Source organism: Oryzias latipes, chromosome 18 (assembly GCF_053564925.1).
Source record: "Oryzias latipes strain Hd-rR chromosome 18, Olatipes_Hd-rR_3.1".
Classification (NCBI taxonomy): Eukaryota; Metazoa; Chordata; class Actinopteri; order Beloniformes; family Adrianichthyidae; genus Oryzias; species Oryzias latipes.
In genome coordinates this window covers 6,250,909-6,277,429 of record NC_136254.1, presented here as the reverse complement: position 1 = coordinate 6,277,429, position 26,521 = coordinate 6,250,909, and the positions used below count along the sequence as shown (strand labels likewise).

General features: G+C 42.3%; 1 protein-coding gene and 1 long non-coding RNA gene across 3 annotated transcripts; both read left to right on the top strand.

Annotated features, from left to right (window-relative positions):
• The first annotated feature begins 1,925 nt into the window (after positions 1–1,925).
• LOC144987315 (uncharacterized) lies at positions 1,926–9,253 on the top strand. Its single transcript, XM_078936655.1, has 3 exons — positions 1,926–1,973; positions 7,558–8,630; positions 8,906–9,253. The coding sequence occupies exons 1-2, from the start codon at positions 1,926–1,928 to the stop codon at positions 8,467–8,469; spliced, it is 960 nt and encodes a 319-aa protein (XP_078792781.1). The 3' UTR covers positions 8,470–8,630; positions 8,906–9,253.
• Positions 9,254–10,891: 1,638 nt separating this feature from the next.
• On the top strand, positions 10,892–24,823 carry LOC144987046 (uncharacterized). Of its 2 annotated transcripts, XR_013650909.1 has the most exons (6): positions 10,892–11,429; positions 12,425–12,507; positions 12,809–12,885; positions 13,233–13,344; positions 14,564–14,827; positions 24,308–24,822. It is a non-coding gene; the product is annotated as an uncharacterized LOC144987046 (long non-coding RNA). The 2 variants fall into 2 exon arrangements; XR_013650911.1 differs by lacking the exon at positions 13,233–13,344 and having other exon boundaries at positions 10,894–11,429; positions 24,308–24,823.
• The last annotated feature ends 1,698 nt before the right edge of the window (positions 24,824–26,521 follow it).

Here is a 26,521-nt window from a genome sequence, read left to right as displayed (position 1 = left end):
AGGACGTGCAGGACGTGGTAGTCGAAGTTATCTAGTGAGACAATAGAGCACTGAACGGAAGTAAAAAAATAAAAGCCCAAAACCGGAAGTGAGAAAACACCCACCAAAACCGTCCACTGGTATTCCATGTAGTATGAAAACATGCACGATAATGAGCCTAGCTGTTTCAGAGGCCGATGGCAATTTCATCAGAGGCACGAAGTGAGCCGCCTCAGAGAAACGGTCCACCACAGTCATAACCAGCGTCTTGCCAGTGGACGGAGGCAGTCCCGTAACGAAGTCCAACGCTACATGTGACCAAGGACGACTCGGGACAGGTAAAGGGTGTAACAACCCAGGTGGTGGTTGAGTACTGACCTTATTTTGGGCGCAGGTCATACAGGCCGAAACACATTCCCTGGCATCCTTAGCCAAACCGGGCCACCAGAAACTGCGACGCAGGAAGGTGATAGTCCTGTGCACTCCGGGATGACAGGTGAGCCGAGTAGCGTGGGCCCACTGGAGGGCCTGGCTCCTCATGGCCCTAGGGACATAAAGTCTGTTAGTAGGGCCCCTCCAGGGTCTGGCTCGCGGTTCTGGGCGTCCTTAATATCCTTCTCCAACCGCCAGGTGAGAGCACCCAGAACACAGGCGGCGGGTATTATCGTCTGAGGGATCTGGTCCTCCACGAAGGGCTCCAACTGTCGGGAAAGGGCATCAGGTTTCACGTTCTTGGAGCCAGGTCGGTAGGGCACCACAAAATCAAAACGAGCAAAGAAAAGTGACCACCGTGGCTGTCTTGGGTTCAGCCGTTTAGCAGTCCGGATATAAGATAAGTTCTAATGATCCGTCCAGACCACAAAAGGCTGACCCGCTCCCTCTAACCAGTGTCTCCACTCCTCCAGCGCCAGTTTGATGGCCAAAAGTTCCTTATCCCCGACGTCGTACCCCATCTCCGCAGGAGTAAGCCTGCGGGAAAAAAAGGCACAGGGATGCAGTTTGTTGTCCTTACTTTGTAGCTGGGACAAGACCGCACCAACCCCGACGTCCGAGGCGTCGACCTCCACAATAAACTGGATGGAGGGATCCGGCTGAATGAGCACCGGTGCCGTAGTGAACAGGTGTTTAAGTTTACAGAAAGCGGCTTTGGCGGCTTCAGTCCAACAAAACAGGGATGAGGTAGAGGTCAAACCTGTAAGCGGAGCCGCAACCGAACTATAATGACGGATGAAACGACGTAAGTAATTGGCAAATCCCAAGAACCTCTGTAACTGCTTTCGGGACTCTGGAGTAGGCCAATTGACCACAGCGCTGATCTTGGCGGGTTCAGGACGAACCTCCCCCTCAGCAATCACGAAGCCCAAAAATGACACGCTGGGGGAGTGGAACTCACATTTTTCAGCCTTGACAAACAACTTGTTCTCCAGGAGCCGTTGAAGGACCAGACGAACATGCCGCCTATGTTCACTGAGGCTCCTGGAAAAAACAAGAATGTCATCAAGGTAAACAAACACAGAAGGGTTTATGTAATCCCGGAGTACGTCATTGATAAGTCTCTGGAACACCGCCGGGGCATTAGAAAGTCCAAAAGGCATTACTAGATATTCATAATGTCCCAGGGGAGTGGTGAAGGCGGTCTTCCACTCATCGCCTTCCTTTATACGCACCAAATGGTAAGCATTACGCAGGTCCAACTTGGTGAAGACCCGCGCCACCTGCAGAGACTCGAATGGAGAGTTCATAAGAGCCAGGGGATACCGGTCTTTAACCGTTATGGCGTTCAACCCTCGAAAGTCAATACAAGGACGCAGTGTCCCGTCCTTCTTGCCCACGAAAAAGAAGCCTGCTCCAACAGGCGATGAGAAGGGTCTTATGAGACCCGCCCGGAGAGAATCAGTGATGTACCGCTCCATGGCCCCTCTCTCAGGTTTAGACAGACTATAGAGATGACTCCGGGGAAGAGCAGATCCAGGAAGCAGTTCAACAGCCCAGTCGTAAGGCCTGTGTGGGGGTAAGGAAAGAGCTCAGGACTTAGAAAACACGTCTCATAGATCGTGGTATTCAGACGGAACACTGGAGAGGTCAGGTGAGGGCAGCTACCCTACCGGATCGGCGGAGTCAACCCCTGGATACCGAGCTGAACGCAGACAGAAAGTTATCACTCCAACTCACAAAACGGTTGGTAGGCCAATCTATATGGGGGTCATGGAAGAGAAGTCAAGGAAAACCTAAAACCACAGGATTATGGGAGGACTCGAGAAGATAGAACTCTGTGTGCTCGTGATGATTTCCAGACTGAGGTGAACGGGTTCTGTAATCTGGTTAACAGTAGCGACTGACTCAACATTAAGGGAAATGACTTTTAAAGGACGGGAAAGGGACCTGGTCCCGAGACCGATCTGTTTGGCCAGCTCAGCATCCATAAGGTTCTGTTCGGACCAAGAATCTAATAATGCCTGAACAGAAAACCCCTTTCCCCCAGAAAAAACGTGACCCTCCAAAATACAGGAAGTGGATGTAACACTAGTGGGCGCTTGACCCCCGCTTGTCAGTGTGCCCACTCTTAAAGACGAGTGTAGGCTTTTGGGCAATCCTTACAGAAATGACCCAGCCGACCACAGTAAAGGCACACATCCGCCATCTGCGCTCAGTGGGAGATAACCGACCACACTCCAGTTGCATGGGCTCCTCTGATGGTGCTGCCAGAACGGCTGTGGAGGTGACAGAAGACGAGTGAGTAGTAATACGACCGTGGTCGACAGGGGACACCCTGTAAGGGGTAACCATCTTTGATCTTTGAAGTTTGAAAAAAGTATCATGGAGTTTAATTTATTAAAAATGTTTTGCTTTCTTAAATCAGAATTGAAATCTTATTGAAGTGTAAAGATGCCTGTAAGGATTAAGCCGATATGACTTGCGTGTCAAATACACGTCATTCACCTCTCTTTTGAGGTGAATCAAATTTGCTGCTTGACGTCTGTCCAAAACTGTGATTGACACCTTGATCTGACTCCCCGCGTTTGCCCAACAGTAGCCGGGACAGTCTGCTGTAACCTTGCAGCCACAGTGGGTTGAGAGCATGGATGGAAGTTTAGGACAAGACTAGACAAGAGCCCTCGCATTGATCAGCCATACTGGATTTGTATTTTAGCTGCTGATCAAGACACGGAGAATGCCTCGTACCCAAATCTGAGTCCCAGATTCCGCCAAAGTTGAGATTTTTTGTATTTTTTGTCACTTCTGATGCCCAAATTGGACCACAACACTGAAATTGCGCTGCTGCGGACTGCTACGCCCGGTGCTCAAATAGTGCTGCAGGACCTCAGATCGCATCTGTACTTTCTCTTAACATTGAAACTCGATGCTTCTGACGTGTGAGTTGCACCTTTACACTGACTTTTGGAAACTGTTGCTGAGAGGAACATTTTATAACAAGAAAAATAAACAACTTATTGACATTAACAGAAAAACTAGCAACAAGTAGATCAGTTCAATTAACAGGGTATTTCATTCATGATCTTGCAAAGGCTATATGGAGGTTTCAGAAAGTGCAGGTGATAATATGTTTTTAAAGATAATTCTGGAAATATGCAAATCAGCGCCATGTTTTTGCAATTCCATTTCCTCAAAGTTGTTTGCTTCCACAGAGGGAGGCATTGCTGTGTTTCCCAAAACCTAAGGTGGAAATGTTTAAAGCTCCACAAAAAACAGAGCAAATAGAAATGATTATGAGGGAAGCAAAAAAATACTACCCACAAACACAAATGCACAAACTGTGAGGGGTCCTTTCTACACTTTATATATCCAAAACATCTTCCGACAGAGTTAGTCCATTCCAGTTTCTTTCAATGCAATGTGTCCATAAATAAATGCGATTAAAGCCAGCTTTTCCACTGTTTCCACTTTCACAGACGTCTGCTGTTGAGCAGAGAAGTGCTAACCAAACTGAATGTGAGTCAGAGAGCTGTGTGGGCTTTCTTTGCTTGTATCCATGGACACACCCACACACAAACACACACACACATACACATACACAGATTTGGACATTTCTTAACTGGCATGTAAAATTCTCAATGACAAATTTGAAACCCAAAGCAGGACGGGCGGGTTCATCAAAGTTTGATCTTAATTCTTAATTTCAGATTTATTAAAAATAACCTTGGCATCTACAATAAAAGGGATTTTTTTAATAGTTTAATAGTTTTTTGTAGTAAAGATAAAGAAACCTCATTAGACCACTGTAAAATGGTGTTTGGTTGGGCACACTCCAGCCAATGTGGTTTAAAGCTCAGCTGGAGTTTGCTCTTCATGCTTAGTTCCTCTTAGACCCTCTATGACAATTTTTTTTACATAAAAACATTCCCAGTGATTTTTTTAAATTATGATTATGAAGTTTTTAACCTAAAATCCAACAACCTAAATGTCTTTAAAAAATCATATTTCATGTTTATCTAGGCCAGGGGTGGGCAAACTACAGCCAGTGGGCCGGATCCACAATATCAGAGACCCATGTTTCTCCCTACCATGACAAAGGTGGATAAAGGTGGAAAGATTTCATGTAATCCATGGACACCAGTGAAGATCACAAATCAGTGAAGAAAAAAGGTTCATAGCACTGTCTAGTGGGTCTAGTTGACCCAACTCCCAACGTTAAAGTGCCTAGGATAGAACAAGGGTTAAAGCGATTCTGCTGCTGCTTTTAAACACCCTGTTCTGTGTCCTGATTGGCTGGAGACCTTGACAACCAATCTCCTCCATGCCGTTTCTCCTGTACAGAAACGCAGAGCTCTTCAGATCTACAGAAATCTGTGGTCGCAAGCAGATCTTAGTCTTCATTCTAAAATCCGGGATCCTCCACCCTGTTTTTGCTGATTGTGCATCCGAAGTTGCACATTGGTGTTTGTTTCCGTTCAGTGCAGTGTAGCTTCACTTCTGGTAACGGCTTATCTGCGGGGCAGATACTGAACTCTACCCTCATGTGGGGCAGTTCCCCATCCTTTGTTGTAATCTCACAATGAGGTTTTGACTTTGAGCAGTATGGGCCTTGACATTGTGGCTTCACTTCCAAAGAACCTCCCCCTCACCTGGCTCACTATTGCTCCTTATAGGGTGCGGTGCACCTCCAACGCTTTCCTGTTGCTCTTTCATTGCAGTTCAAAGTCCTCAGAATTTCTGCTCATTGTCAAAACAAAAGGTTAAACACCAAAGTTTTTACATAAACTAAACAAATCAATCCCTTTGTTTTTTAGTTTACAATTTGTAGCTTTAAAGCCTATGGAATATGAATGGCAGAGACTAAATGACACCCGTTTCTCATAAGCCCATACTGTCTTTTTTGAAGAATCAATGTAGTTTTTCTGTTTTTTGTGAGAACATCTTCTGGAACTTTTGAGGACAGTAGATCCAACTAAAGGGGTATCAAAACTACAGCTTGAATAAAACCCCACATTTCTTAAAAAGGATCCCACCAGCAGCTACAGCTAAATGCGATTACCTTCTTGAAGCATCTGGAAAACAATCAAGCCGTCAAGTAAGACATTTCCGGGGGGATATCACTCCTAGGCTGTGTCAAACAACCACAACGTATATTTCAGACATATTGCATGGATGAAAATTGGTCATATGCGAATATACGGGGAAAAAGTGAGAAAAGTAGTGGTCATGATGCGAAATTTTCCCAGATGTATTACGTATGAACCACATTATAACCACAATAGAAGTACGAATAAACCACAAAAAAACCCACATAAATCAACGTGAAAACCCCAAAATACACGAATCGTGCATGAACCGTGTGTGATTATTTCGCTGTTTATATGCAATTCATTAGTGATTTATGTGTCAATTAGATGATTGTAACTGCCGTTGCAGTTACATTCGGATATCTTGGGGAGCAGGAACAGTCTTTACGCGTGCTTCAGAAAAAAGGGTCGTTGTTCTTCCTTTTTTATGGCATTTATTTTCCTGAACGATAGCAATATTAAGTACAAACCACGAAAATACTCAAAAAACATGAATACTTCCTTACTGTAAAAATAACATGTTCTAAACACAGTTTAAGCGCGGTCTAAGATTAATGTGCTGCCGTGCTTCCCAAGTTCAAATCCAAAAGCCAATGTCCATAAAAGACACGGCGGCTCCCAAAATGCACCTAACCAATAGGAAGCCGGAACAGCTGCATGGTCAAAGAATGACAGGCACATGCATGCATTAAATCTAATAGATAACCGAAATTCAGCCAAATGGCTCCAACAATGATGTTAACATGATATGTGTGCCATATATGTGATGTAATAGTTATACATTGGTGGTACATGCATGAAAAGTCCATTAGACATAAGTGGAATGGCCATGGAAAGTCACAAATTTGCATATGCATCTAGCAAAGATTACACATAATTGCATAAGATTTGTGTAATAATTGCGTATATACTATGTAAAATACTTATAAGCTGTGTAGTTCTCAACCGACCAACAAGTTTAAACACTTCAAAACTGAATTTACGTAAAGACCCGTAGGCCAAAGCCCTTGACGGACATCTGACATCAACGAATGACAAATGCAAGAAACACTTATAAACGATATGTATCACGCATGCAGGAAAACCGAAAAATGACCAAAATGTAAGTAGTAGCTGCATAACACTGCCCTGACAAGCACTCATGAGGGAGAAGAGTGGAGACAAAGGAAGTGATTCTAAAGCAGCTTCATGGTTGGACCTTTGTGGTTTCAGATCATGTTCATCTCCTTATTGTCGGTCCGTTTATCATTCTAGTAAATACTGTTTGTGCAAATTTTTGTTAAGTTTTCTTGTCAAAAAGGTTATGCAAATCATCCACCTATAAAAACCCATGTGCATGTTATTTTAAGTTACTCAGAGGAACCACCAGAGAAATGCAAATCTAGACTGTTTTTCTAACATCTGTTTCCCGAAAGTCCTTTACTGAACATTTGAATGTCAAACATAAAAAAAACATACTCAAATATTTGACACAAGCCTTTTATAGTAGCAAGAAAATCTCTTACTTAAAGGAGCTCTGACTGTGTCTAGTGAACTCATTGGTTAACCTTTTATACAGACAATACATGTGTTCATCTTTGGTGAATTTCAATCTGATGCTTCAATCTATGAAAATAAAAGATCCGCAAAATAAAAATTAGATCGCCGGTGTCGATTCAAGCTAGCGTCTATAGCCAATCTGTAGGTTCTTAACATGATTCAGATGGAACTAAGGGGAAAAACATGCCAGATTAACAGCAGCAAATAAAGTTTAATAAAAAGTATTGATTTGGAGACGGCGATGTTGTTAAACACTGATGCAATGCCATCCAGCTAGTTAGCTGTTCCGTGTGCTGCCTTTGTAAATGGATCTGGGTTAAAGTTAGACACAGTATTTTCACAACCCAGACTTTAAGACGGGGTGGATATGTGCAACAAAGTTAATTCATATGACATTCATGAAAACTGCATTTTTAAATATAACAGACGTGAATTCACTGTTGAATGAAAGAATCGTCATTAAGTTTCTAACGTTAGAACCCGTATTGTGCTGAAAAGCCCTGTGAGATTGTGTCAGAGGAAACCTGTTGATGTGGAGGAGAGGCAACCTGTTGATGTGGAGGAGAGGCAACCTGTTGATGTGGAGGAGAGACAACCTGTTGATGTGGAGGAGAGACAACCTGTTGATGTGGAGGAGAGGCAACCAGTTGATGTGGAGGAGAGGCAACCAGTTGATGTGGAGGATAGGAAACCTGTTGATGTGGAGGAGAGACAACCTGTTGATGTGGAGGAGAGACAACCTGTTGATGTGGAGGAGAGGAAACCTGTTGATGTGGAGGAGAGACAACCTGTTGATGTGGAGGAGAGACAACCTGTTGATGTGGAGGAGAGACAACCTGTTGATGTGGAGGAGAGACAACCTGTTGATGTGGAGGAGAGACAACCTGTTGATGTGGAGGAGAGGAAACCTGTTGATGTGGAGGAGAGGAAACCTGTTGATGTGGAGGAGAGGAAACCTGTTGATGTGGAGGAGAGACAACCTGTTGATGTGGAGGAGAGACAACCTGTTGATGTGGAGGAGAGACAACCTGTTGATGTGGAGGAGAGACAACCTGTTGATGTGGAGGAGAGGAAACCTGTTGATGTGGAGGAGAGGAAACCTGTTGATGTGGAGGAGAGGAAACCTGTTGATGTGGAGGAGAGACAACCTGTTGATGTGGAGGAGAGACAACCTGTTGATGTGGAGGAGAGACAACCTGTTGATGTGGAGGAGAGACAACCTGTTGATGTGGAGGAGAGACAACCTGTTGATGTGGAGGAGAGACAACCTGTTGATGTGGAGGAGAGACAACCTGTTGATGTGGAGGAGAGACAACCTGTTGATGTGGAGGAGAGGAAACCTGTTGATGTGGAGGAGAGGAAACCTGTTGATGTGGAGGAGAGGAAACCTGTTGATGTGGAACAGAGACAACCTGTTGATGTGGAGTAGAGGCAACCTGTTGATGTGGAGGAGAGACAACCTGTTGATGTGGAAGGCCTGCACATTCAGCAACAGACTGCTGTCCCAGCGCTGCTCCACAGAAAGAATGAAGCAATCTTTTGTTTCTCGTGCCATCAGGCAATACAACTCTCTGGCAGGGCGTCTTAGAAGTATTTTATTTTAATTAATTTTACCCACTGATTTTTCAATTATTTACCTTTTTTATCAATCTTTTTAATTTGTGATATTTCTATTTGTAATGCATGTGTGTGTTTTTAAGATGGCCATTTTAAAAGATTTCCTCAGGGATCATTAAATACCTTTCTATTCTATTTCATATTTTATCATCCTATTGTATTACTGTTTTACCTGTGAATTGGGAATTTAGCATTTTTGCCCCTGTCAATATCTGTCAGTTGAAAGTATTTGTACTTGTATTCCATAGATCTTGTACCTGAAGATAGCAGACAACAGCTGTGCAGACACCCACTTGGCCTTCTTCAGTGACGCTGTGAACGTGAACGCTCTGAAAACAAAGGCAACTATAAAACTCTTTCCCCTCATGAATAACATTTTACATCCCCTTAACAGTCTCTCTTGCCTCAATTTTTTCCCCAATGATACATGTAACCCATTCCTGCAATTTATTTTACGTTACAGTATTCTAACCTTCTGGAGACAAATGCATGAATAAGTATCTCCAGGTCTGGCTTTGACACTATGTTTTTGATTTTGGCAATGTTTTTCAGATGGTAAAATGCCGCTGATGTTACTGACTTGATATGGCTTGTTAAAGTTTAGGTCAGAGTAGAGCTGTGACGGTGTCACACCAGGGGGTGCGGTGTCGCGGTTAACCGCAGCCCCCCCCCCCCCCCCCCCCCCCCCCCGCCAAAAAAAAATCCCCCGGCGGCCGCATCAGAAATAAATACAATTACAACGTAGTATTCTTTATTATAAATAACAGTAACTACTACCTAACTAATGCAGTGGCGCCTCCAGAAATTTTTCATGGGGGTGGCCAGTGGGGGGCCACATTTAATCTTGGGGTGGCACACAAAAACCATGAGCTATATTTTTAAAAATCATTCTACCAAACGTAGTAAAACAACCTTTAGAAAACCAACAGAAAGATAAATGCCTACTGATATTTTGTAGAACATGAACTTATAGTAGATACTACTAGTATAATAACTAATAGATACTAGTAGATACCATTAGTACATACTACTACTGATATATATTTATTTATTTTTTTGTTTATATTTAATGCTTAGGTGTGTCTGCTTGGGGTGTTCGGCTCTTGACTGAGAGATATCTATAATAAACAAAAAATTAAATCTGTTGTTCTGAAATAATAATAAAAATATCCTTCTAATTATTAATTATATCTGTTGACATTTCTATTCAGACTAATAATCATGAAACATTTTTATTATTAGGGTAACATAACTCTAACTTCACCAGTTGGTCCAGGAACAGGTGGAGCCCCTGCTTATGCTGAGTTCTGCCTTGCTTCTCTGACCAATGATGCTGACTGTCCCTCCTCTGATGCTGTCTCATCTTTGTCTTCCTCATTCTCTTCTGTCATTTATGCTGCTCTGTCTCATCTTCCTCCTTCTCACTACTCCTCTGTTGCTCCCCTACCATCTCTTTCACTCCTTCTGCTGCACTTTTATTCTTAAAATAAGAATATATGTTGAATTTCTCTTCATTCTCTGAAAATGGACAGACACAAGCATCAACTAATGTCTATAGGTAACTCTGTGGAAACAAAAACACATCAAAATGTTGCGGTAACACAACAACCAGTGCTTAAATAGTGCCATGAAAATGAGTGGCTTGTGACAGGGACATCCTTTTTTTACTTATTAATAAAAAGTAATGACACATCCACCACCGCTGATGATGTGGCGTATTTGCACCAAGTATTTGCACACTGGGTTTACATGTTTTGCAGACCGCATGTTTTTTACACCTTTGCAGCTGTATTTATTTAATATTTAATATATATTTCTTTATTTAATAAGAATCTAATTTTTGATAATAATTTTTCACAATAATTTTAGTGATATTTTTAATTATTTAATATAAATGTCATTTGTGATGTCCTTTATTGATGTTATATTATATAGATTATTTCTGAATGTCGTGTTGCTGCCACAGATAAATGAAATTTCCCCATTGTGGGATTAATAAAGTCATCTATCTATCTATCTATCTATCTATCTATCTATCTATCTATCTATCTATCTATCTATCTATCTATCTATCTATCTATCTATCTATCTATCTATCTATCTATCTATCTATCTATCTATCTATCTATCTATCTATGTATGGAGTCAATTCAGTCTCAATAATCAGAAATGCACACAACATATTTCACAAATACACACGCTCTGATTCACAAATGTCATTTTATGCAAACGTGAAAAATAAATTCGGAAATACACACCCTGTGTTTCACAAACACACAGATTGTGTTTCACACATGCACACTAAATGTTTTACAAATGCACAATAAGTGTTTCTCACAAATGTGCACACTGTTTTTCACAAAAACATTTTAGAAATTCACAATAAATGTATCAGAAATGCACAGTAGGTGCTTCACAAACATGATTTTTAGGTACACATGTGATGTGAACTCACAGATCATTCGAATTGCAGACTGTGCATTCAAAATCCCGTTCTCGTTTGTGAATCTCCCCGTGTGTGTGAGAGATTTTTCTACGGTGAATATTGAGACTCATCTGACGGAGCGGGTCGACTAATCTCACCATTGGCTAGTGAATCTGTCAATCAAACTCATCGGCAAAGCAGGCGGGTTTGCTTTTAGCCAATCGAATGGCCCCTTACACTCCTCACTTTCAAAGTGACGAGGGAGGGAGCTGTTCAACACAGCAGTTGAAAGGACGCGGGCGGCAAACATGGCGGAGAGGTCTTCTGAACGGGATCAGTCTCAGCCCGTAAGTAATGCATTTATTTGATCATTCCCTCGTTGTACGTCCTGTAATGTTATTGAATACTAAGTTGAAGCGTTCTCCTTTGCCAAGTGACATGTGTGAATGCTTTATGAACACTGCAGCCGAGTCGTTTGCAGAGTACCCCCACCGCAAATTAGCTTAGCTTTGTTTTGCTTAGCCTGTGCAAGTTGTGTCTGCCTGTGAGTGTGAGTGAAGTTCAAGCCGGTGTCGGTTCAAGCTAGCGTCTATAGCCAATGATCTGTAGGTTCTTAACATGATTCAGATAGAACTAAGGGGAAAAGCATGCCGGATTTACAGCAGCAAAGAAAGTTTAATAAAAAGTATTGATTTGGAGACGGGGATTTGTTTAAACACTGATGCTATGCTATGCTAACTAGCTAGTTGTTCCGTGTGCTGCCTTTATGTAAACGCGATCCGGGTTAAAGTTAGACACAGCATTTTCACAACCCAGACTTTAAGACGGGGTGGACTGTGCAACAAAGTTAATTCATATGACATTCATGAAAACGGCATTTTTTAAATATAACAGACGTGAATCCACTGTTGAATGAAAGAAGCCTCATTAGGTTTCTAACGTTAGAACCCGTATTGTGCTGAAAAGCCCTGTGAGATTGAGTCAGAGTGACAGCCACTAAAATCCCCGTATCTTTACTTCCAATGACGTAATGACAAGAATCCCAAACATTATGTTTTTAGGCTGTTTTGTAGTCGATAAGTAGTCACAGAAAGGGTGGATGGGAGAAATCAGCTGTCAACAGTGATTAGAGTAGAAGTTACTGTAAGTATTACACACAGGCTTCCTGTGATCAGTGTCTTGTCTCTGATTTTTTTAAAGGTGTTCTTTACTACAAGCTCAAGTAATCATAGCAAGAGTGTTTTAAAAAATTCCCCTTTCATATATTTGAAAATTATGTAATTTAAGATCAGACAGCTAAATTATCTAATCCATGTTTGTTGTGTTTTTATTTATTCTCTAGGAATTACTGAAGCGTGACAGCGTGACAATCTTTTGTTCCTCCTGACATCAGGCAATACAACTCTCTGGCAGGGCATCTTACAAGTAATTTCTTTTAATTTTACCCACTGATTTTCCAATTATTTACCTTTTTTTATCAATCTTTTTATTTTGTGATATTTCTATTTGTAATGCATGTGTGTTTATGTGTTTTTTTAAGATGGCCATTTTAAAAAAAATTCCTCAGGGATTATTAAATACCCTTCTATTCTATTCTATTTCATATTTTATCATCCTATTGTATTACTGTTTTACCTGTCAATTGGGAATTTAGCATTTTTGCCCCTGTAAACATCTGTCAGTTGAAAGTATTTGTACTTGTATTCCATGTATCCTGTACCTGAAGATAGCAGACAACAACTGTGCAGACACCCACTTGGCCTTCTTCAGTGACGCTGTGAACGTTTATGGCTTTCCTCTGAGGTATTCATGTTATTCATAAAGAAATATTTTATTCACATATCAGGCAGTATAAGTACTTGGTTATTTGTACAAAAATAAAATAACTTTTTTTAGACTCCTCTCCATAAACAAAGGCAACTCTAAAACTCTTTCCCCTCATGAATAACATTTTACCCCCCCTTAACAGTCTCTCTCACCTCATTTTTTTCCCCAGTGATACATGTAACCCACTCCTGCAATTTTTTTAACCTAGAAATTCTACTTATTGGCATCATACATAAGAACATTACATTTTAAACTGATGTGTACCGTATTGGCGATGCATTTGTAATTATGTGTTTGAGACATGATTTTCATGTTATTGTCAGGGTGAGACGAGATCACGGAGGAGAAAATGTGGGCATAGCCGAGTTAATGCTCACAGTACGTACAACTGACACAAACGGCTTCATTGTGGGAAAAGTGTACACACAATCAACGGTGAGTTGAACCTAGTTTTAGAAGCTTTAATATATACACAGAGCTCCAGACTGCGTCCATTTGGTCGCATTTTGCGACCAAAATTTGAGAGTGTGCGACTGAATTTTACACCCAGTCGCACATGTGCTACCAGTAAATTTGCCTCCTCCACCCTCCGTATTTTTTATACATTAAACATGAAAAGAGCACGTCAATGATCGATGAAATGAGAGATGAAATCATCAATGAGACGCGAGCGCACACGCACGCAGGCAGACACACACACTCGCGCGAATACTCATGAGACTGGAGCACACGCGAGCACACACTCGCGTTTCATTGAGTGATGCCTGAGGCGGCCAATGCGTGTGAGAAGAATAGGGAAAGTCACTGCAAGTGGCTAAAATATGTGGAGGGGCGGGGCCTAGAGATAATCGAGCGCGCGTAAACATCCGTGATCAGTGAACTACAAAAAACCCATCAGGACGCATGTCCCATAATGCATTGTTTTGTAGTCTGTAGGGCAGCTTTTAGTCAGTTCAATACTAAATTTCCAGCTGCGTTCGCTCTGATTGGTGTCTTGCTCTCACCCCTTTTCTCGTGATATTTTTGTTTTGATTGACAGGTGATGTTGGAGCAAAAACAAAAATATACGTCACACACCAGGTGATCTGTGCAGCGTTGCGTCCATCTGGGTGATCTCAAACACGCTTATTGTGCATCTTGGCTGAACCTATTTGGTGTCACCAACATGAATTTCCATCCTCTAATATTTACATACATTTAAGTATTGTTTGAAACTGTGAAATTACAAAAGGTTACTACGGTAATCACTTGTTACTAAAAACTTTTTTTATTCTAAATGTATGGTATTTTTTTTACTATTTTTACTTAGTTGTACTGTCATGACAGCGATCCTGCTGTCAGTTTACCTTCATGTTGCATCTTCAAAAGTGCAGAATAAAATATGACACTGAATTAGAAACAGCACATTATAATTTCTGCATCTATCATTAAAGTATTTATTTGTAATACAGTGGAAATTAGTAGATTTGGTTAGAATGTTGATTTACGGTATGCGCCCCTAAATTTTCTGGTCGTGCCGCTAAAACTTTCAGTTAGGGGCCACTGTGCTCCTAGTGAAAAAAGTTAGTCTGGAGCCCTGATACATAAAAGTGAATGATGTATTAAAAATAAATCTGACAATATAATATTTCTTTTTGCTTTTTTCCAAATACAGGATTGAGCTCCTCTGGTGTGATGTCTTCATGAGTGTTACTGGTTTGTATTACAACATCCTGCACTCTCCTGAGGACCAAGACTTGCTCAATAGCAGTCACATCACGTATTCTGCTGCCATTACATTTTTCTACCACGCATTCAGGCCAGTTTGGATGTCTTTAGTGACGCGTGGGACAGCCATCCAATCAGGACGGAGCAAAGCATGACACCAAATCAGCTGTGGCAGTTGGGCTTGACCCAGAACCCTGTTTCTGATCCCCGGGTAAATGCTTTATTTAATCTCACTGTACTGGACAACTGATTTGTGTGCAGTTTGACTAAAGTGGAAAGTATCAAGAAGAGTATCATGAAATCATAATGACTACAGTGAATTTTCATCGAAAATGAATGAAAAGGATTATTGTTGTGTGGTGCAAACAATTTCCCTAAATTGTTTGTTTGTAGGAAGAATAGCACATCTGCAAGTTCAAAATGCATCACAATGCATGGCCTTATGAGCCATCAGATGTACTAATGTCACTACTTTGTTATGGTTCACTTATTTGCAAATTATAAACAGTTATGGAGATATGAGGTCTGCCTGCAAGCAACAATATAAGTTATTATTAGTCGGTCACTGTTCCTACATAATCTAAAACACAAAAAAAACAGTGCTGTTCATAAACAGTATCTTTTTTTTTTTTTTGTCAGGGTATGCTGGTTCCAGAGATTGAATGGGAGGAGAGTGGATCCATGGCTGAACCTCATCCTGGGATCAATGTCCTGGTATTGGACAGTCCTCTTTTGGGTCCACAAATGTTGGAACTGCAAGACATCAACCCATTGTGGAATTCAGACCGTTTGGGAGTGGAATTACATCTTTACTGTCCCGTTTGTTTAGAACTTAATTTAGGCGACATAATTACATACAGAAGAAGAGAGACTGAGGGGAGCAAGACAGAGTTCAAATCAATACTGCTGTATTGTTCAAGGGACTTCATTGTATGTAAGGATGTTATGAAAATTAGTTCCAGTTTAAATAAAATTCAAATCAGTAGAGATCCCACATTTGCTTAAATTTTGATGTTTTAATCTGTCCATGTTTTCACTGAATTTTACTCTGCAATAAAGGGTGAATGTTTGCACTTTGTTGTTCTATGACCATCTTTTGTTGTGTAGTATTTAACCAGCTATAAAACACAGAGAGATGAGGATCTTTTTTGCAAGGGTGACCTGGCCAAGAGGTGTATATGTATATGGTTACAATATAAAATCAATGACATTTGAGTTATTAAAAAAATTAAATTAAGGTCAAGCAAAGTGACTTCGGGCTGAGCAGGGGATGTGTGTTGGGTATCTGTGATTGACAGTGAGATGAACTTGAGGTAATGTAGTCCCACTGCGTGGTACGGAGCAAAGTGATGCCAGTTTCTCCACAGAACCTACTGTGGAAGATTTTTCTCCTCCACCTTCATATGATCAAAACCGTGTCTGAGTGTTGAAATAACGCTAGCATGAAAGCTAAGAGAATAACGTACAAACAATCCCGAGTGAAACATTCATTTTAAATCTCATGACCAGTACAGAGTTCGATGGATTCAATGTCAACTGCATTCAACCACTGTTGCCTTGCTTCCAGGTCCACTGAAAAGTTGCGCAAGCCAGTAATTTTTGACAACCGAAGGCAATAAACCGACAAGCCATGCTAAGGCTAACACGCTAACGACCGACTGGTACAGAATCAAATATGGGCGGGGCTTTTGCCACCTGCAGAAAGCGTAGAGAAAGTGTAAGGGGCCATACGATTGGCTAAAAGCGAACCCGCCTGCTTTGCCGATGAGTTTGATTGACAGATTCACTAGCCAATGGTGACATTAGTCGACCCGCTCCGTCAGATGAGTCTCAATATTCACCGTAGAAAAATCTCTCACACACACGGGGAGATTCACAAACGAGAACGGGATTTTGAATGCACAGTCTGCAGTTCGAATGATCTGTGAGTTCACATCACATGTGTAACTAAAAATCATGTTTGTGAAGCACTTACTGTGTATTTCTGATACATTTATTGTGAATTTCTAAAATGTTTTTGTGAAAAACAGTGTGCACATTTGTGAGAAACACTTATTGTGCATTTGTAAAACATTTAGTGTGCATGTGTGAAACACAATCTGTGTGTTTGTGAAACACAGGGTGTGTATTTCCGAATTTATTTTTCACGTTTGCATTAAATGACATTTGTGAATCGGAGCGTGTGCATTTGTAAAACCGGTTGTGTGCATTTCTGATTATTGAGACTGAATTAACTCCATAATCTATCTATCTATCTATCTATCTATCTATCTCTAAAGTACAGTAAACAGATTGTTAAAGACCCACGGAAAATATTTAACAGGAAAAGAAACGTAGCATTTTGGGATGTGTGATTGTGTGTGCGTGCGTGCGTTCACGCGCGCACGCGTGTGTGTGCGTGCTGAAACCGGTGCTCGCGCAATGCAGGAAGAGAGGGGGGAGAGCGCGTGAGGGTGTGGAGCGCGTACACGCACGGTCAGTCGCCGTTTTTGACTTAAAGAAAAAGTAATAAAGAAAGTTCATCTTTAGTGACTGAGACTGGTTCTTTTGTCTGACCGGCCAAGAGGATCTGAGGGTTCGAACGCGGAAGTGAACCACGCGTCTTATTCATTCTGCATCCAGCGGCTCCTCTGTAGATGTCTGCGCACTCAAAGGCAGCAGGGAGGGGAGGGGGTGAGGGCCGGTTTAGGTGATCAGAGCGACTTGCCCGCTTGCTGGCTGTGCATTTGGGATGAAACGCACAGCTGATGCTACCACAGCTTATAGTGGCTACTGGGGTGGCCACTGGGGTGGCCAGGTGTCGGAGAGGGGTGGCCGTGGCCACCCCTGGCCACCCCCTGGTGGCGCCACTGCCTCTTGGCCGGTCAGACAAAAGAACCAGTCTCAGTCACTAAAGATGAACTTTCTTTATTACTTTTTCTTTAAGTCAAAAACGGCGACTGACCGTGCGTGTACGCGCTCCACACCCTCACGCGCTCTCCCCCCTCTCTTCCTGCATTGCGCGAGCACCGGTTTCAGCACGCACACACACGCGTGCGCGCGTGAACGCACGCACGCACACACAATCACACATCCCAAAATGCTACGTTTCTTTTCCTGTTAAATATTTTCCGTGGGTCTTTAACAATCTGTTTACTGTACTTTAGAGATAGATAGATAGATAGATAGATAGATAGATAGATAGATAGATAGAGAGATAGATAGATAGATAGATAGATAGATAGATAGATAGATAGATAGATAGATAGATAGATAGATAGATAGATAGATAGATAGATAGATAGATAGATAGATAGATGACTTTATTAATCCCACAATGGGGAAATTTCATTTATCTGTGGCAGCAACACGACATTCAGAAATAATCTATATAATATAACATCAATAAAGGACATCACAAATGACATTTATATTAAATAATTAAAAATATCACTAAAATTATTGTGAAAAATTATTATCAAAAATTAGATTCTTATTAAATAAAGAAATATATATTAAATATTAAATAAATACAGCTGCAAAGGTGTAAAAAACATGCGGTCTGCAAAACATGTAAACCCAGTGTGCAAATACTTGGTGCAAATACGCCACATCATCAGCGGTGGTGGATGTGTCATTACTTTTTATTAATAAGTAAAAAAAGGATGTCCCTGTCACAAGCCACTCATTTTCATGGCACTATTTAAGCACTGGTTGTTGTGTTACCGCAACATTTTGATGTGTTTTTGTTTCCACAGAGTTACCTATAGACATTAGTTGATGCTTGTGTCTGTCCATTTTCAGAGAATGAAGAGAAATTCAACATATATTCTTATTTTAAGAATAAAAGTGCAGCAGAAGGAGTGAAAGAGATGGTAGGGGAGCAACAGAGGAGTAGTGAGAAGGAGGAAGATGAGACAGAGCAGCATAAATGACAGAAGAGAATGAGGAAGACAAAGATGAGACAGCATCAGAGGAGGGACAGTCAGCATCATTGGTCAGAGAAGCAAGGCAGAACTCAGCATAAGCAGGGGCTCCACCTGTTCCTGGACCAACTGGTGAAGTTAGAGTTATGTTACCCTAATAATAAAAATGTTTCATGATTATTAGTCTGAATAGAAATGTCAACAGATATAATTAATAATTAGAAGGATATTTTTATTATTATTTCAGAACAACAGATTTAATTTTTTGTTTATTATAGATATCTCTCAGTCAAGAGCCGAACACCCGAAGCAGACACACCTAAGCATTAAATATAAACAAAAAAATAAATAAATATATATCAGTAGTAGTATGTACTAATGGTATCTACTAGTATCTATTAGTTATTATACTAGTAGTATCTACTATAAGTTCATGTTCTACAAAATATCAGTAGGCATTTATCTTTCTGTTGGTTTTCTAAAGGTTGTTTTACTACGTTTGGTAGAATGATTTTTAAAAATATAGCTCATGGTTTTTGTGTGCCACCCCAAGATTAAATGTGGCCCCCCACTGGCCACCCCCATGAAAAATTTCTGGAGGCGCCACTGCCAAGAGGATCTGAGGGTTCGAACGCGGAAGTGAACCATGCGTCTTATTCATTCTGCATCCAGCGGCTCCTCTTGTCTGCGCACTCAAAGGCAGCAGGGAGGGGAGGGGGTGAGGGCCGGTTTAGGTGATCAGAGCGACTTGCCCGCTTGCTGGCTGTGCATTTGGGATGAAACGCACAGCTGATGCTACCACAGCTTATAGTGGCTACTGGGGTGGCCACTGGGGTGGCCAGGTGTCGGAGAGGGGTGGCCGTGGCCACCCCTGGCCACCCCCTGGTGGCGCCACTGAACTAATGAACCAACTATATATAAAGCCCATATAGGTGTTGTGGATTGACTGTGACTGTGTGGGTCAGCGCTGCATGTAGGAGGAAGGTGCGCACATGTGTGTTGGGGGTGCGTGTTCATCCCTCTGCAGCGGACCGTTCTCTAGCTGCACGCGAGCCTTCACCTGTGCTCTTTGGTACACACATCTTCTCAGAATATTAAATATTGCCCAGTAATAAACAGACCGCAGACACATTGTCATTTTTCCGGTAGCCATGAAGAACACGGGGCAGGAGGCTCCGCCTTTGTTTATACAGACACGTAACGTTACGCTGCAAAAAATAGTTCCCAAACAAAACATGAAGTGATATTCATGGAAATCTAACAGTGCGCGTTCATGTTTAGAGTGAAGGTGAACCCTAATAACCCCCCCCCCCCTCCCTACACACACAAAATCCTCCGGCGGGCGGGGCGCCCTTAAGAACGCAAGCAGCTTGAAACGGAAATGAATACAATGTAAATTAACAATTAGAACGCAGTAAATTTGTCATATTTCCTCGCGCGTTGAAAACTTCTGTTGTAGAATGAGTTTGTGTGTGTTACGGCTGTGGCCGTATTTGGTTTTGTTTGGTTCTGTTTGCTCTGTGTTTTGTGTTATTTTTATATCAGAGTGGGACTTCTGTGTTTTTTTTGTGGATCTTTGTTTGTATGTCTGTGATTATTTTCAGGTGTGCTGGCAAGGGTGTGGCCTCCATTTGGACAAGCTGGTGGAGGCAGCTTTAAAAGCACCACTTGGACCTCCAGCCGGTGAGAAGGGTGCCTTGCAGCAAAAGCCTCCACTGCTGCTTGGCCCTCTTCTCCATTTTTGTTTTGTTCTCCATTTTGTTTATGTCTTCTCCACTTGTTTTAGTTTGTGTTGCACTTTGTAGTTCTTTGTAGTTTGTAGTTTTGTCTGTGCCCACTCTGTTTAGTCCTTTGGTTTATGATTTTGTTTAAGTGAAGCTGTAGGGGTGAACCGCCATTTTGTTTAGTACATGTTTTCACCTGGTTTTGTTAGGTTAGGGAGGTTAGCGTTCTGTCTTTGATTTCCCTTTTCTTTTGTTGCAGGTAAGATTACATGTTGCAGTTAGTTGGGGTTTTGTTTGTTGTTTTGGCCTGGGTTCACCCTGAAGCCTTTTAGCTTCACTTTTAGTTATTGTTGGATTGTTTATTTGTAAATAAATTTGTGTTATTTTATGGAGACATTCGTTTGGTGTTTTTTGTTACACTTAAATTCAGTAGCCAAAACCTTTACTTTTTATGTTATGCCCCCCCTAGCACCCCTAGACACAAAGGGGGCGTAACAGTGTGCTTCTGAAAGCGCGCTCCTGTGTGTAAAGGGAGCCGCGTGGCACGTGCCGCGCGGAGGCACTGAGAGCGCTCCGAGGAGAGAGAGTGACAGGCGCAGTGGGAGAGAAGGAGAAAACAGTCTGAAAGAAATAAGGAAAGTCTGAACACAGGACTAGCAGAGAAAGTAAATTATCAGGAAAGATGAATGTGTTTAATGTGTTTATTATAGCTCCATTCACGCGCCATATGCAAAACTTAAAAAAAAAAAAAAACGTGCGGTGATGCGGTTATCGTCACAGCCCTAGGTCAGAGTCCATGATTACCCCTAGATTTCTGACTTGATTTGAGGGTCTAAGAGACAGAGAATGAAGGTAGCTGCTGACTCTTTCTCTTTGTTTCTGTGGGCTAAAAATAATAACTTCGGTCTTGTTTGAGTTTAGCTGGAGAAAGTTGTTCTGCATCCACGCACTGATCTGTTGGAGGCAGTGGCTGAGTGAATCCACCGGCCCATATTCACCTGCTGTCATTGACACATAGATCTGAGTATCATCTGCATAGTTGTGATAAGATATGTTATTACTGCGTGTACCGTATTGGCGATGCATTTGTAATTATGTGTTTGAGACATGACTTTCATGTTATTGTCAGGGTGAGGAGATCACGGAGGAGAACATGTGGGCATAGCCGAGTTAATGCTCACAGTACGTAGAACTGACACAAACAGCTTCATTGCGGGAAAAGTGTACACACAATCAACGGTGAGTTGAACCTAGTTTTAGAAACTTTAATATATACATACCTCTGTCAGACTCCTCCCCCTCTCCTCTCCGCTTGGCTGCTGATTCTTCTCAGCTGCGACCACTTACCTCATCACCTCATCTGCCTTCATAAGGAGACTCAGGATCATCAGTCTTCGCCAGTCCGTTGCCCCTGATGGTGCATAGTTGGTCTTCATGTCAAGCTCCAATTTGCCTTGCTACATCAAGCCTGCGACTAAACTCTCTCTCTCGTCTCACCTTCAGGAATCCATTACCACGAGTGGTCGCCCGAACCAGCCTCAGCCCGGATTCCCCATTCTGACCTCTTCTGCGGTCCCACCTCGAGCCTCTGCCGTTACCTTGGTTCTTCGGATCTCCACTTCCGACGCCAGCATCTTCCTACAAAGGAAACCACCAGTGACGCCACCAACATCTGCCTCATGTCTGGGACCTCCCTCAAGTCCTGCTCACGCTCTGCCTACTGATCCTCTGATTAAATCTCTTACCTGCCACGCTCGTCTCCCGCTGTGTTTCTTCTTGGTTCCAGCATCTGGGTTCGAAAGTGTTCTGTAGCCATGACAGAACGATGTATTAAAAATAAATCTGATAATATAATATTTCTTTTTGCTTTTTTCCAAATACAGGATTGAGCCCCTCTGGCGTGATGTCTTCATGAGTGTTACTGGTTAATATTAAAACATCCTGCACTCTCCTGAAGACCAGGACTATCTCGATATCAGTAACATCACGTATTCTGCTGCCATTACATTTTCCTACCACGCATTCAGGCCAGTTTGGATGTCTTTAGTGGATTTTTCGCATTTTGCGACCAAAATTTGAGTGTGCGACTGAATTTTACATCCAGTCGCTCATGTGCTACCAGTAAATTTGCCTCCCCCACCCTCCGTATTTTTTATACATTAAGCGTGGAAGGGGCACGTCAATGATCAATGAAATAATCAATGAGACGCGAGCGCGCGCGCACGCAGGCAGGCAGACACTCACACACATACTCTTCAAACGTGAGCACACACTCGCGTGATGCCTGTCTGTGAGGCGGCCAATGCGTGTGAGAAGAATAGGGAAAGCCACTGTAAGTGGCTAAATGCGTAGAGGGGGAGGGGCGTAGAGATAATCGAGCTTGCGTAAACATCTGTGGGAAGGAAACGGAGACAAATATCATCACAACCTGATATTTGCGTGCGTCTGAGCTAACGTAGCGAACCATTGATTCGTTCTTCCGACCTGCGACTAGTATACCAGTGCCAGAGTCTCAAACTCGCGGCCCGCGGGCTAATTGCGGCCCCAAGATGATATTTTGCAGCCACCACCTTCAAATGAAAGTTTAATGTCAATGCAGCCGGCCAGTCTGTATGAATGACACTTTTTCATTGTTGTGCGCAAAGCTGACCAACCAATCACAGTGGGGTAAATTACTCTTGGGGGCGTAACAATGACAGGGCTTGAAAGCTTGAAACCTGACAGCCATCTCCCCGAACCACATTAAGGAGTTCCTTACTTTCCTTTTTAGAACGTATCTGTTCGCTCGTAATTTTCTAAATACATGCAGTCCGTGCTGAACTTTCCTCTGGGCCGCACAGACCCGGAGGTTACGGTTAAGCGCGCGGCACATCACCCCCGACCAAACGTTTCTCATGCACGGCTGTTACGGCAGCACACCGCTCCCGTGGGAGTCGGGTCAGCTGAGGAGAATAAATGTCCCACACCTACATGCGTGACAGCTAAAGGAGCTTTAACATTAAACACGTGCGAGCAACAACAAGATTAGCCTTAGACACACTGGAAATAAGTGGGGAATATCCAACGATAGACGTGCTGGAGGTGAACCAGCGCCGCGCCTGAATCGTTAGCGAAACCAGGCCGGGGGGTGTGAAGACGAAGCTGCAGACTGAAAGAGAACATTCAATTTAGTTTTGATATGCCTGTCACCTTCAGTACGATCTGTTATTATATCTTTTATATTGATTTTAATGTTTTGTAATGTATGTTGCCTTTTTTTAATCAATTGGTATTTTTAATTATTTTAATTAATCACTCAATTACAAAAACCATCAGGTCCCATAATGCATTGTTTTGTAGTCGGTATGGCAGCTTTCAGTCAGTGCAGTACTAGGTTTCCAGCTGCGTTCGCTCAGGCTGGGCCCTTGCTCCCACCCCTTTGTCGTGATATTTTTGTGATGATTGACAGTTGATGTTGGAGCAAAAACAAAAATGTATGTCACACACCAGGTGATCTGCGCAGCGTTTCATCCACCTGGATGATCTCAAACACGCTTATTGTCCATCTTGGCTGCACTTATTTGGTGTCACCAAGACAAATTTCCATCTGTTTTCTTTACTATTTGTACTGTCATGACAGCGATGGTGCTGTCAGTTTACCTGTTGTTGCATCTTCAAATGTGCAGAATAAAATGTGGCACTGAATTTGAAACAGCACATTGTAATTTCTGCATCTATTATTAAAGTATTTATTAGTAATACAGTGGAGATGAGTAGATTTGGTTAGCATGTTGATTAACGGTATGCGCCGCTAAATTTTCTGGTTGTGTCCCTAAATTTTCAGTTGGGGGCCACAGTGCTCCTAGTGAAAAAAGTTAGTCTAGAGCCCTGTATCAGATGTACTAATGTCACTACTTTGTTAAGGATCACTTATTTGCAAAATAAAAACAGTTATGGAGATATGAGGTCTGCCTGCCAGCAACAATATAAGTCATTATTAGTCAGTCATTGTGCCTAAATAATCTAAAACTTTTAAAAAAAACAGCACTGTTCATAAACAGTATCTTTTTTTTTTTTTGTCAGGGTATGCTGGTTCCAGAGAATGAATGGGAGGAGAGTGGATCCATGGCTGAACCTCATCCTGGGATCAATGTCCCGGTATTGGACAGTCCTCTTTTGGGTCCACAAATGTTGGAACTGCAGGACGACATCAATCCATTGTGGAATTCAGACCGTTTGAGAGTGGACCTATATCTTCATTTTCCTGTTTGTTTAGAACTTAATTCAGGCGACATAATTCCATACAGAAGAAGAGAGACTGAGGGGAGGAAGACAAAGTTCAAATCAATACTGCTGTATTGTTCAAGGGACTTCATTGTCTGTAAGGATGTTATGAAAATTCATTCCAGTTTAAATCAATTTCAAATCAGTAGAGATCCCCCGCATTTGCTTAAATTTTGATATTTTAATCTGTCCATGTTTTCACTGAATTTTACTCTGCAATAAAGGGTGAATGTTTGCACTTTGTTGTTCTATGACCATCTTTTGTTGTGTAGTATTTAACCAGCTATAAAACCCAGAGAGATGAGGATCTTTTTTGCAAGGGTGACCTGGCCAAGCGGTAAGATAAATAATAATAAAGACGCTTTTTTCCCTGCTCCTGCTGCTTCCTGCTTTATTTGCTTTTTAATCATTTAATTAATCATTTTTAATCATTTTACTTCTTCCACACATCCTGGAATATCAGACTGGTCATCCTTTTTTGTGATTTCTACCTATACAAATCAATATTTTTGACAAGCCAGCGACATGTCCGGAAGAGGAAGAAAAACAAACTCCCACTGTGAACGCTGTCGGATCTACCAACAAGAAATAAAAGAGCTACAAACACGGATATTTACTTTGGAAACTGAAAATGGACTTCACAAGACCCTTCCAGTAACATCGGGTGGTAAGAAGCCTGCTCTTACCACAAACGAGAAGAATAACAGTGACATAGACCTGAGTGATGTTGTGTCCTTTCCAAAACTTTGTGCGGAGGAACTCTGTGTTAAGCCAAAGCGTAAAGATGACAGAACATCCGAAATAAAGCTCACAAACAGATTTTTACCCCTAACACAATGTGATATTGAAGAACACAGTGAAATTGGACCACAGAGAAGGAGTCATAATGTTGGAAACAAAGCACAGGCAGAAAGAAAATCTGTGCCAAACGTCAAGGTCAGAGATACGCTGCTGCTTGGAGATGGCGCTATCAGTGGAGTCAGCCACAGAAGAATGCAAACTTTATGTTGCCCAAGTTCTACTGTTCCAGTGATTACAGGACTCTTATCTAAAGTCTTGTACCAAGGAGTTAAACGAATAATCATCCATGTAGGTGCTGTTGATATAAAGAAAGAACAATCTGAACGTTTGAAAAAAGACTTCATCAAGTTATTTGAAGAGATTGACAAAGTAGAGGTTGAAGCATTCATCAGCGGACCTCTTCCTAACATCGATGGGGTGTCACTCAAGTTCAGCCGTCTGTTTCAGCTGAACAATTGGCTCTCCAGAGAGTGTGCTTCCAGAGGATTGCATTACATTGAGAACTTCAATACATTCTGGAAGCGAAAGGACCTTTTCATGGGAAGAGGCCCACACCTAAACAGAGGTGGAGCAAGAGAGTTAGTGAAGAACCTCCTCCACGCTCTGGGGCATAGAGGCCAAGGCCCTGAAAAGGCAGTAAGGAAGGACCGAGCCAGTGTCCCAGGAACCACAGCACAACGGCAACAACAACTACCTCCACCAACACCGGTCAATGACTTGGATCCGGCAGCACCAGCACCACAACCACCTCCACCTAAGGACTCAGCTCCACCAGCATTACAGCAACCACCTCCATCTAAGGACTCACCTGCACCAGCACCACAACAACTACCGCCAGCTAAGGATCCAGCTGCAGAACCACAACAACAACCACCAGATTTGGCCCCAGAAATTCCACCATCTGACCAGCTGTGGGCGCCCCCTGCTACGTCTACTCCCAGTGAAGACTCACTTTCCTTTTCGTCCCCCCCACTTTCACCCATGGCCCTACCTAGCCATTTTGATAGCCTCATCAAGTCAGGAATTAAGATGGCCCCCCTAACACCTGTGAGCCTCTCACCACACAGGAGCTCTCCTACCCCTCCAGCGCCCCCTCCTCATCCTTCACCCAAAGTCCCTCCAACACGGCCTTCATCCAAACCCCCTCCAACACGCCCCCTCCGTCGTTCACCCAAATCCCGTCCAGCTCCCACTCCTCCCGGTCCATCACCC

Excerpts from the sequence above, each read along its gene's own strand:
- LOC144987315 (XM_078936655.1), top strand. The coding sequence starts at position 1,926 with ATGACTCCGGGGAAGAGCAGATCCAGGAAGCAGTTCAACAGCCCAGTC. Across the intron at positions 1,974-7,557 it reads AGCAGTTCAACAGCCCAGTC|AGGAAACCTGTTGATGTGGA; the intron begins GTAAGGCCTGTG and ends AGATTGTGTCAG.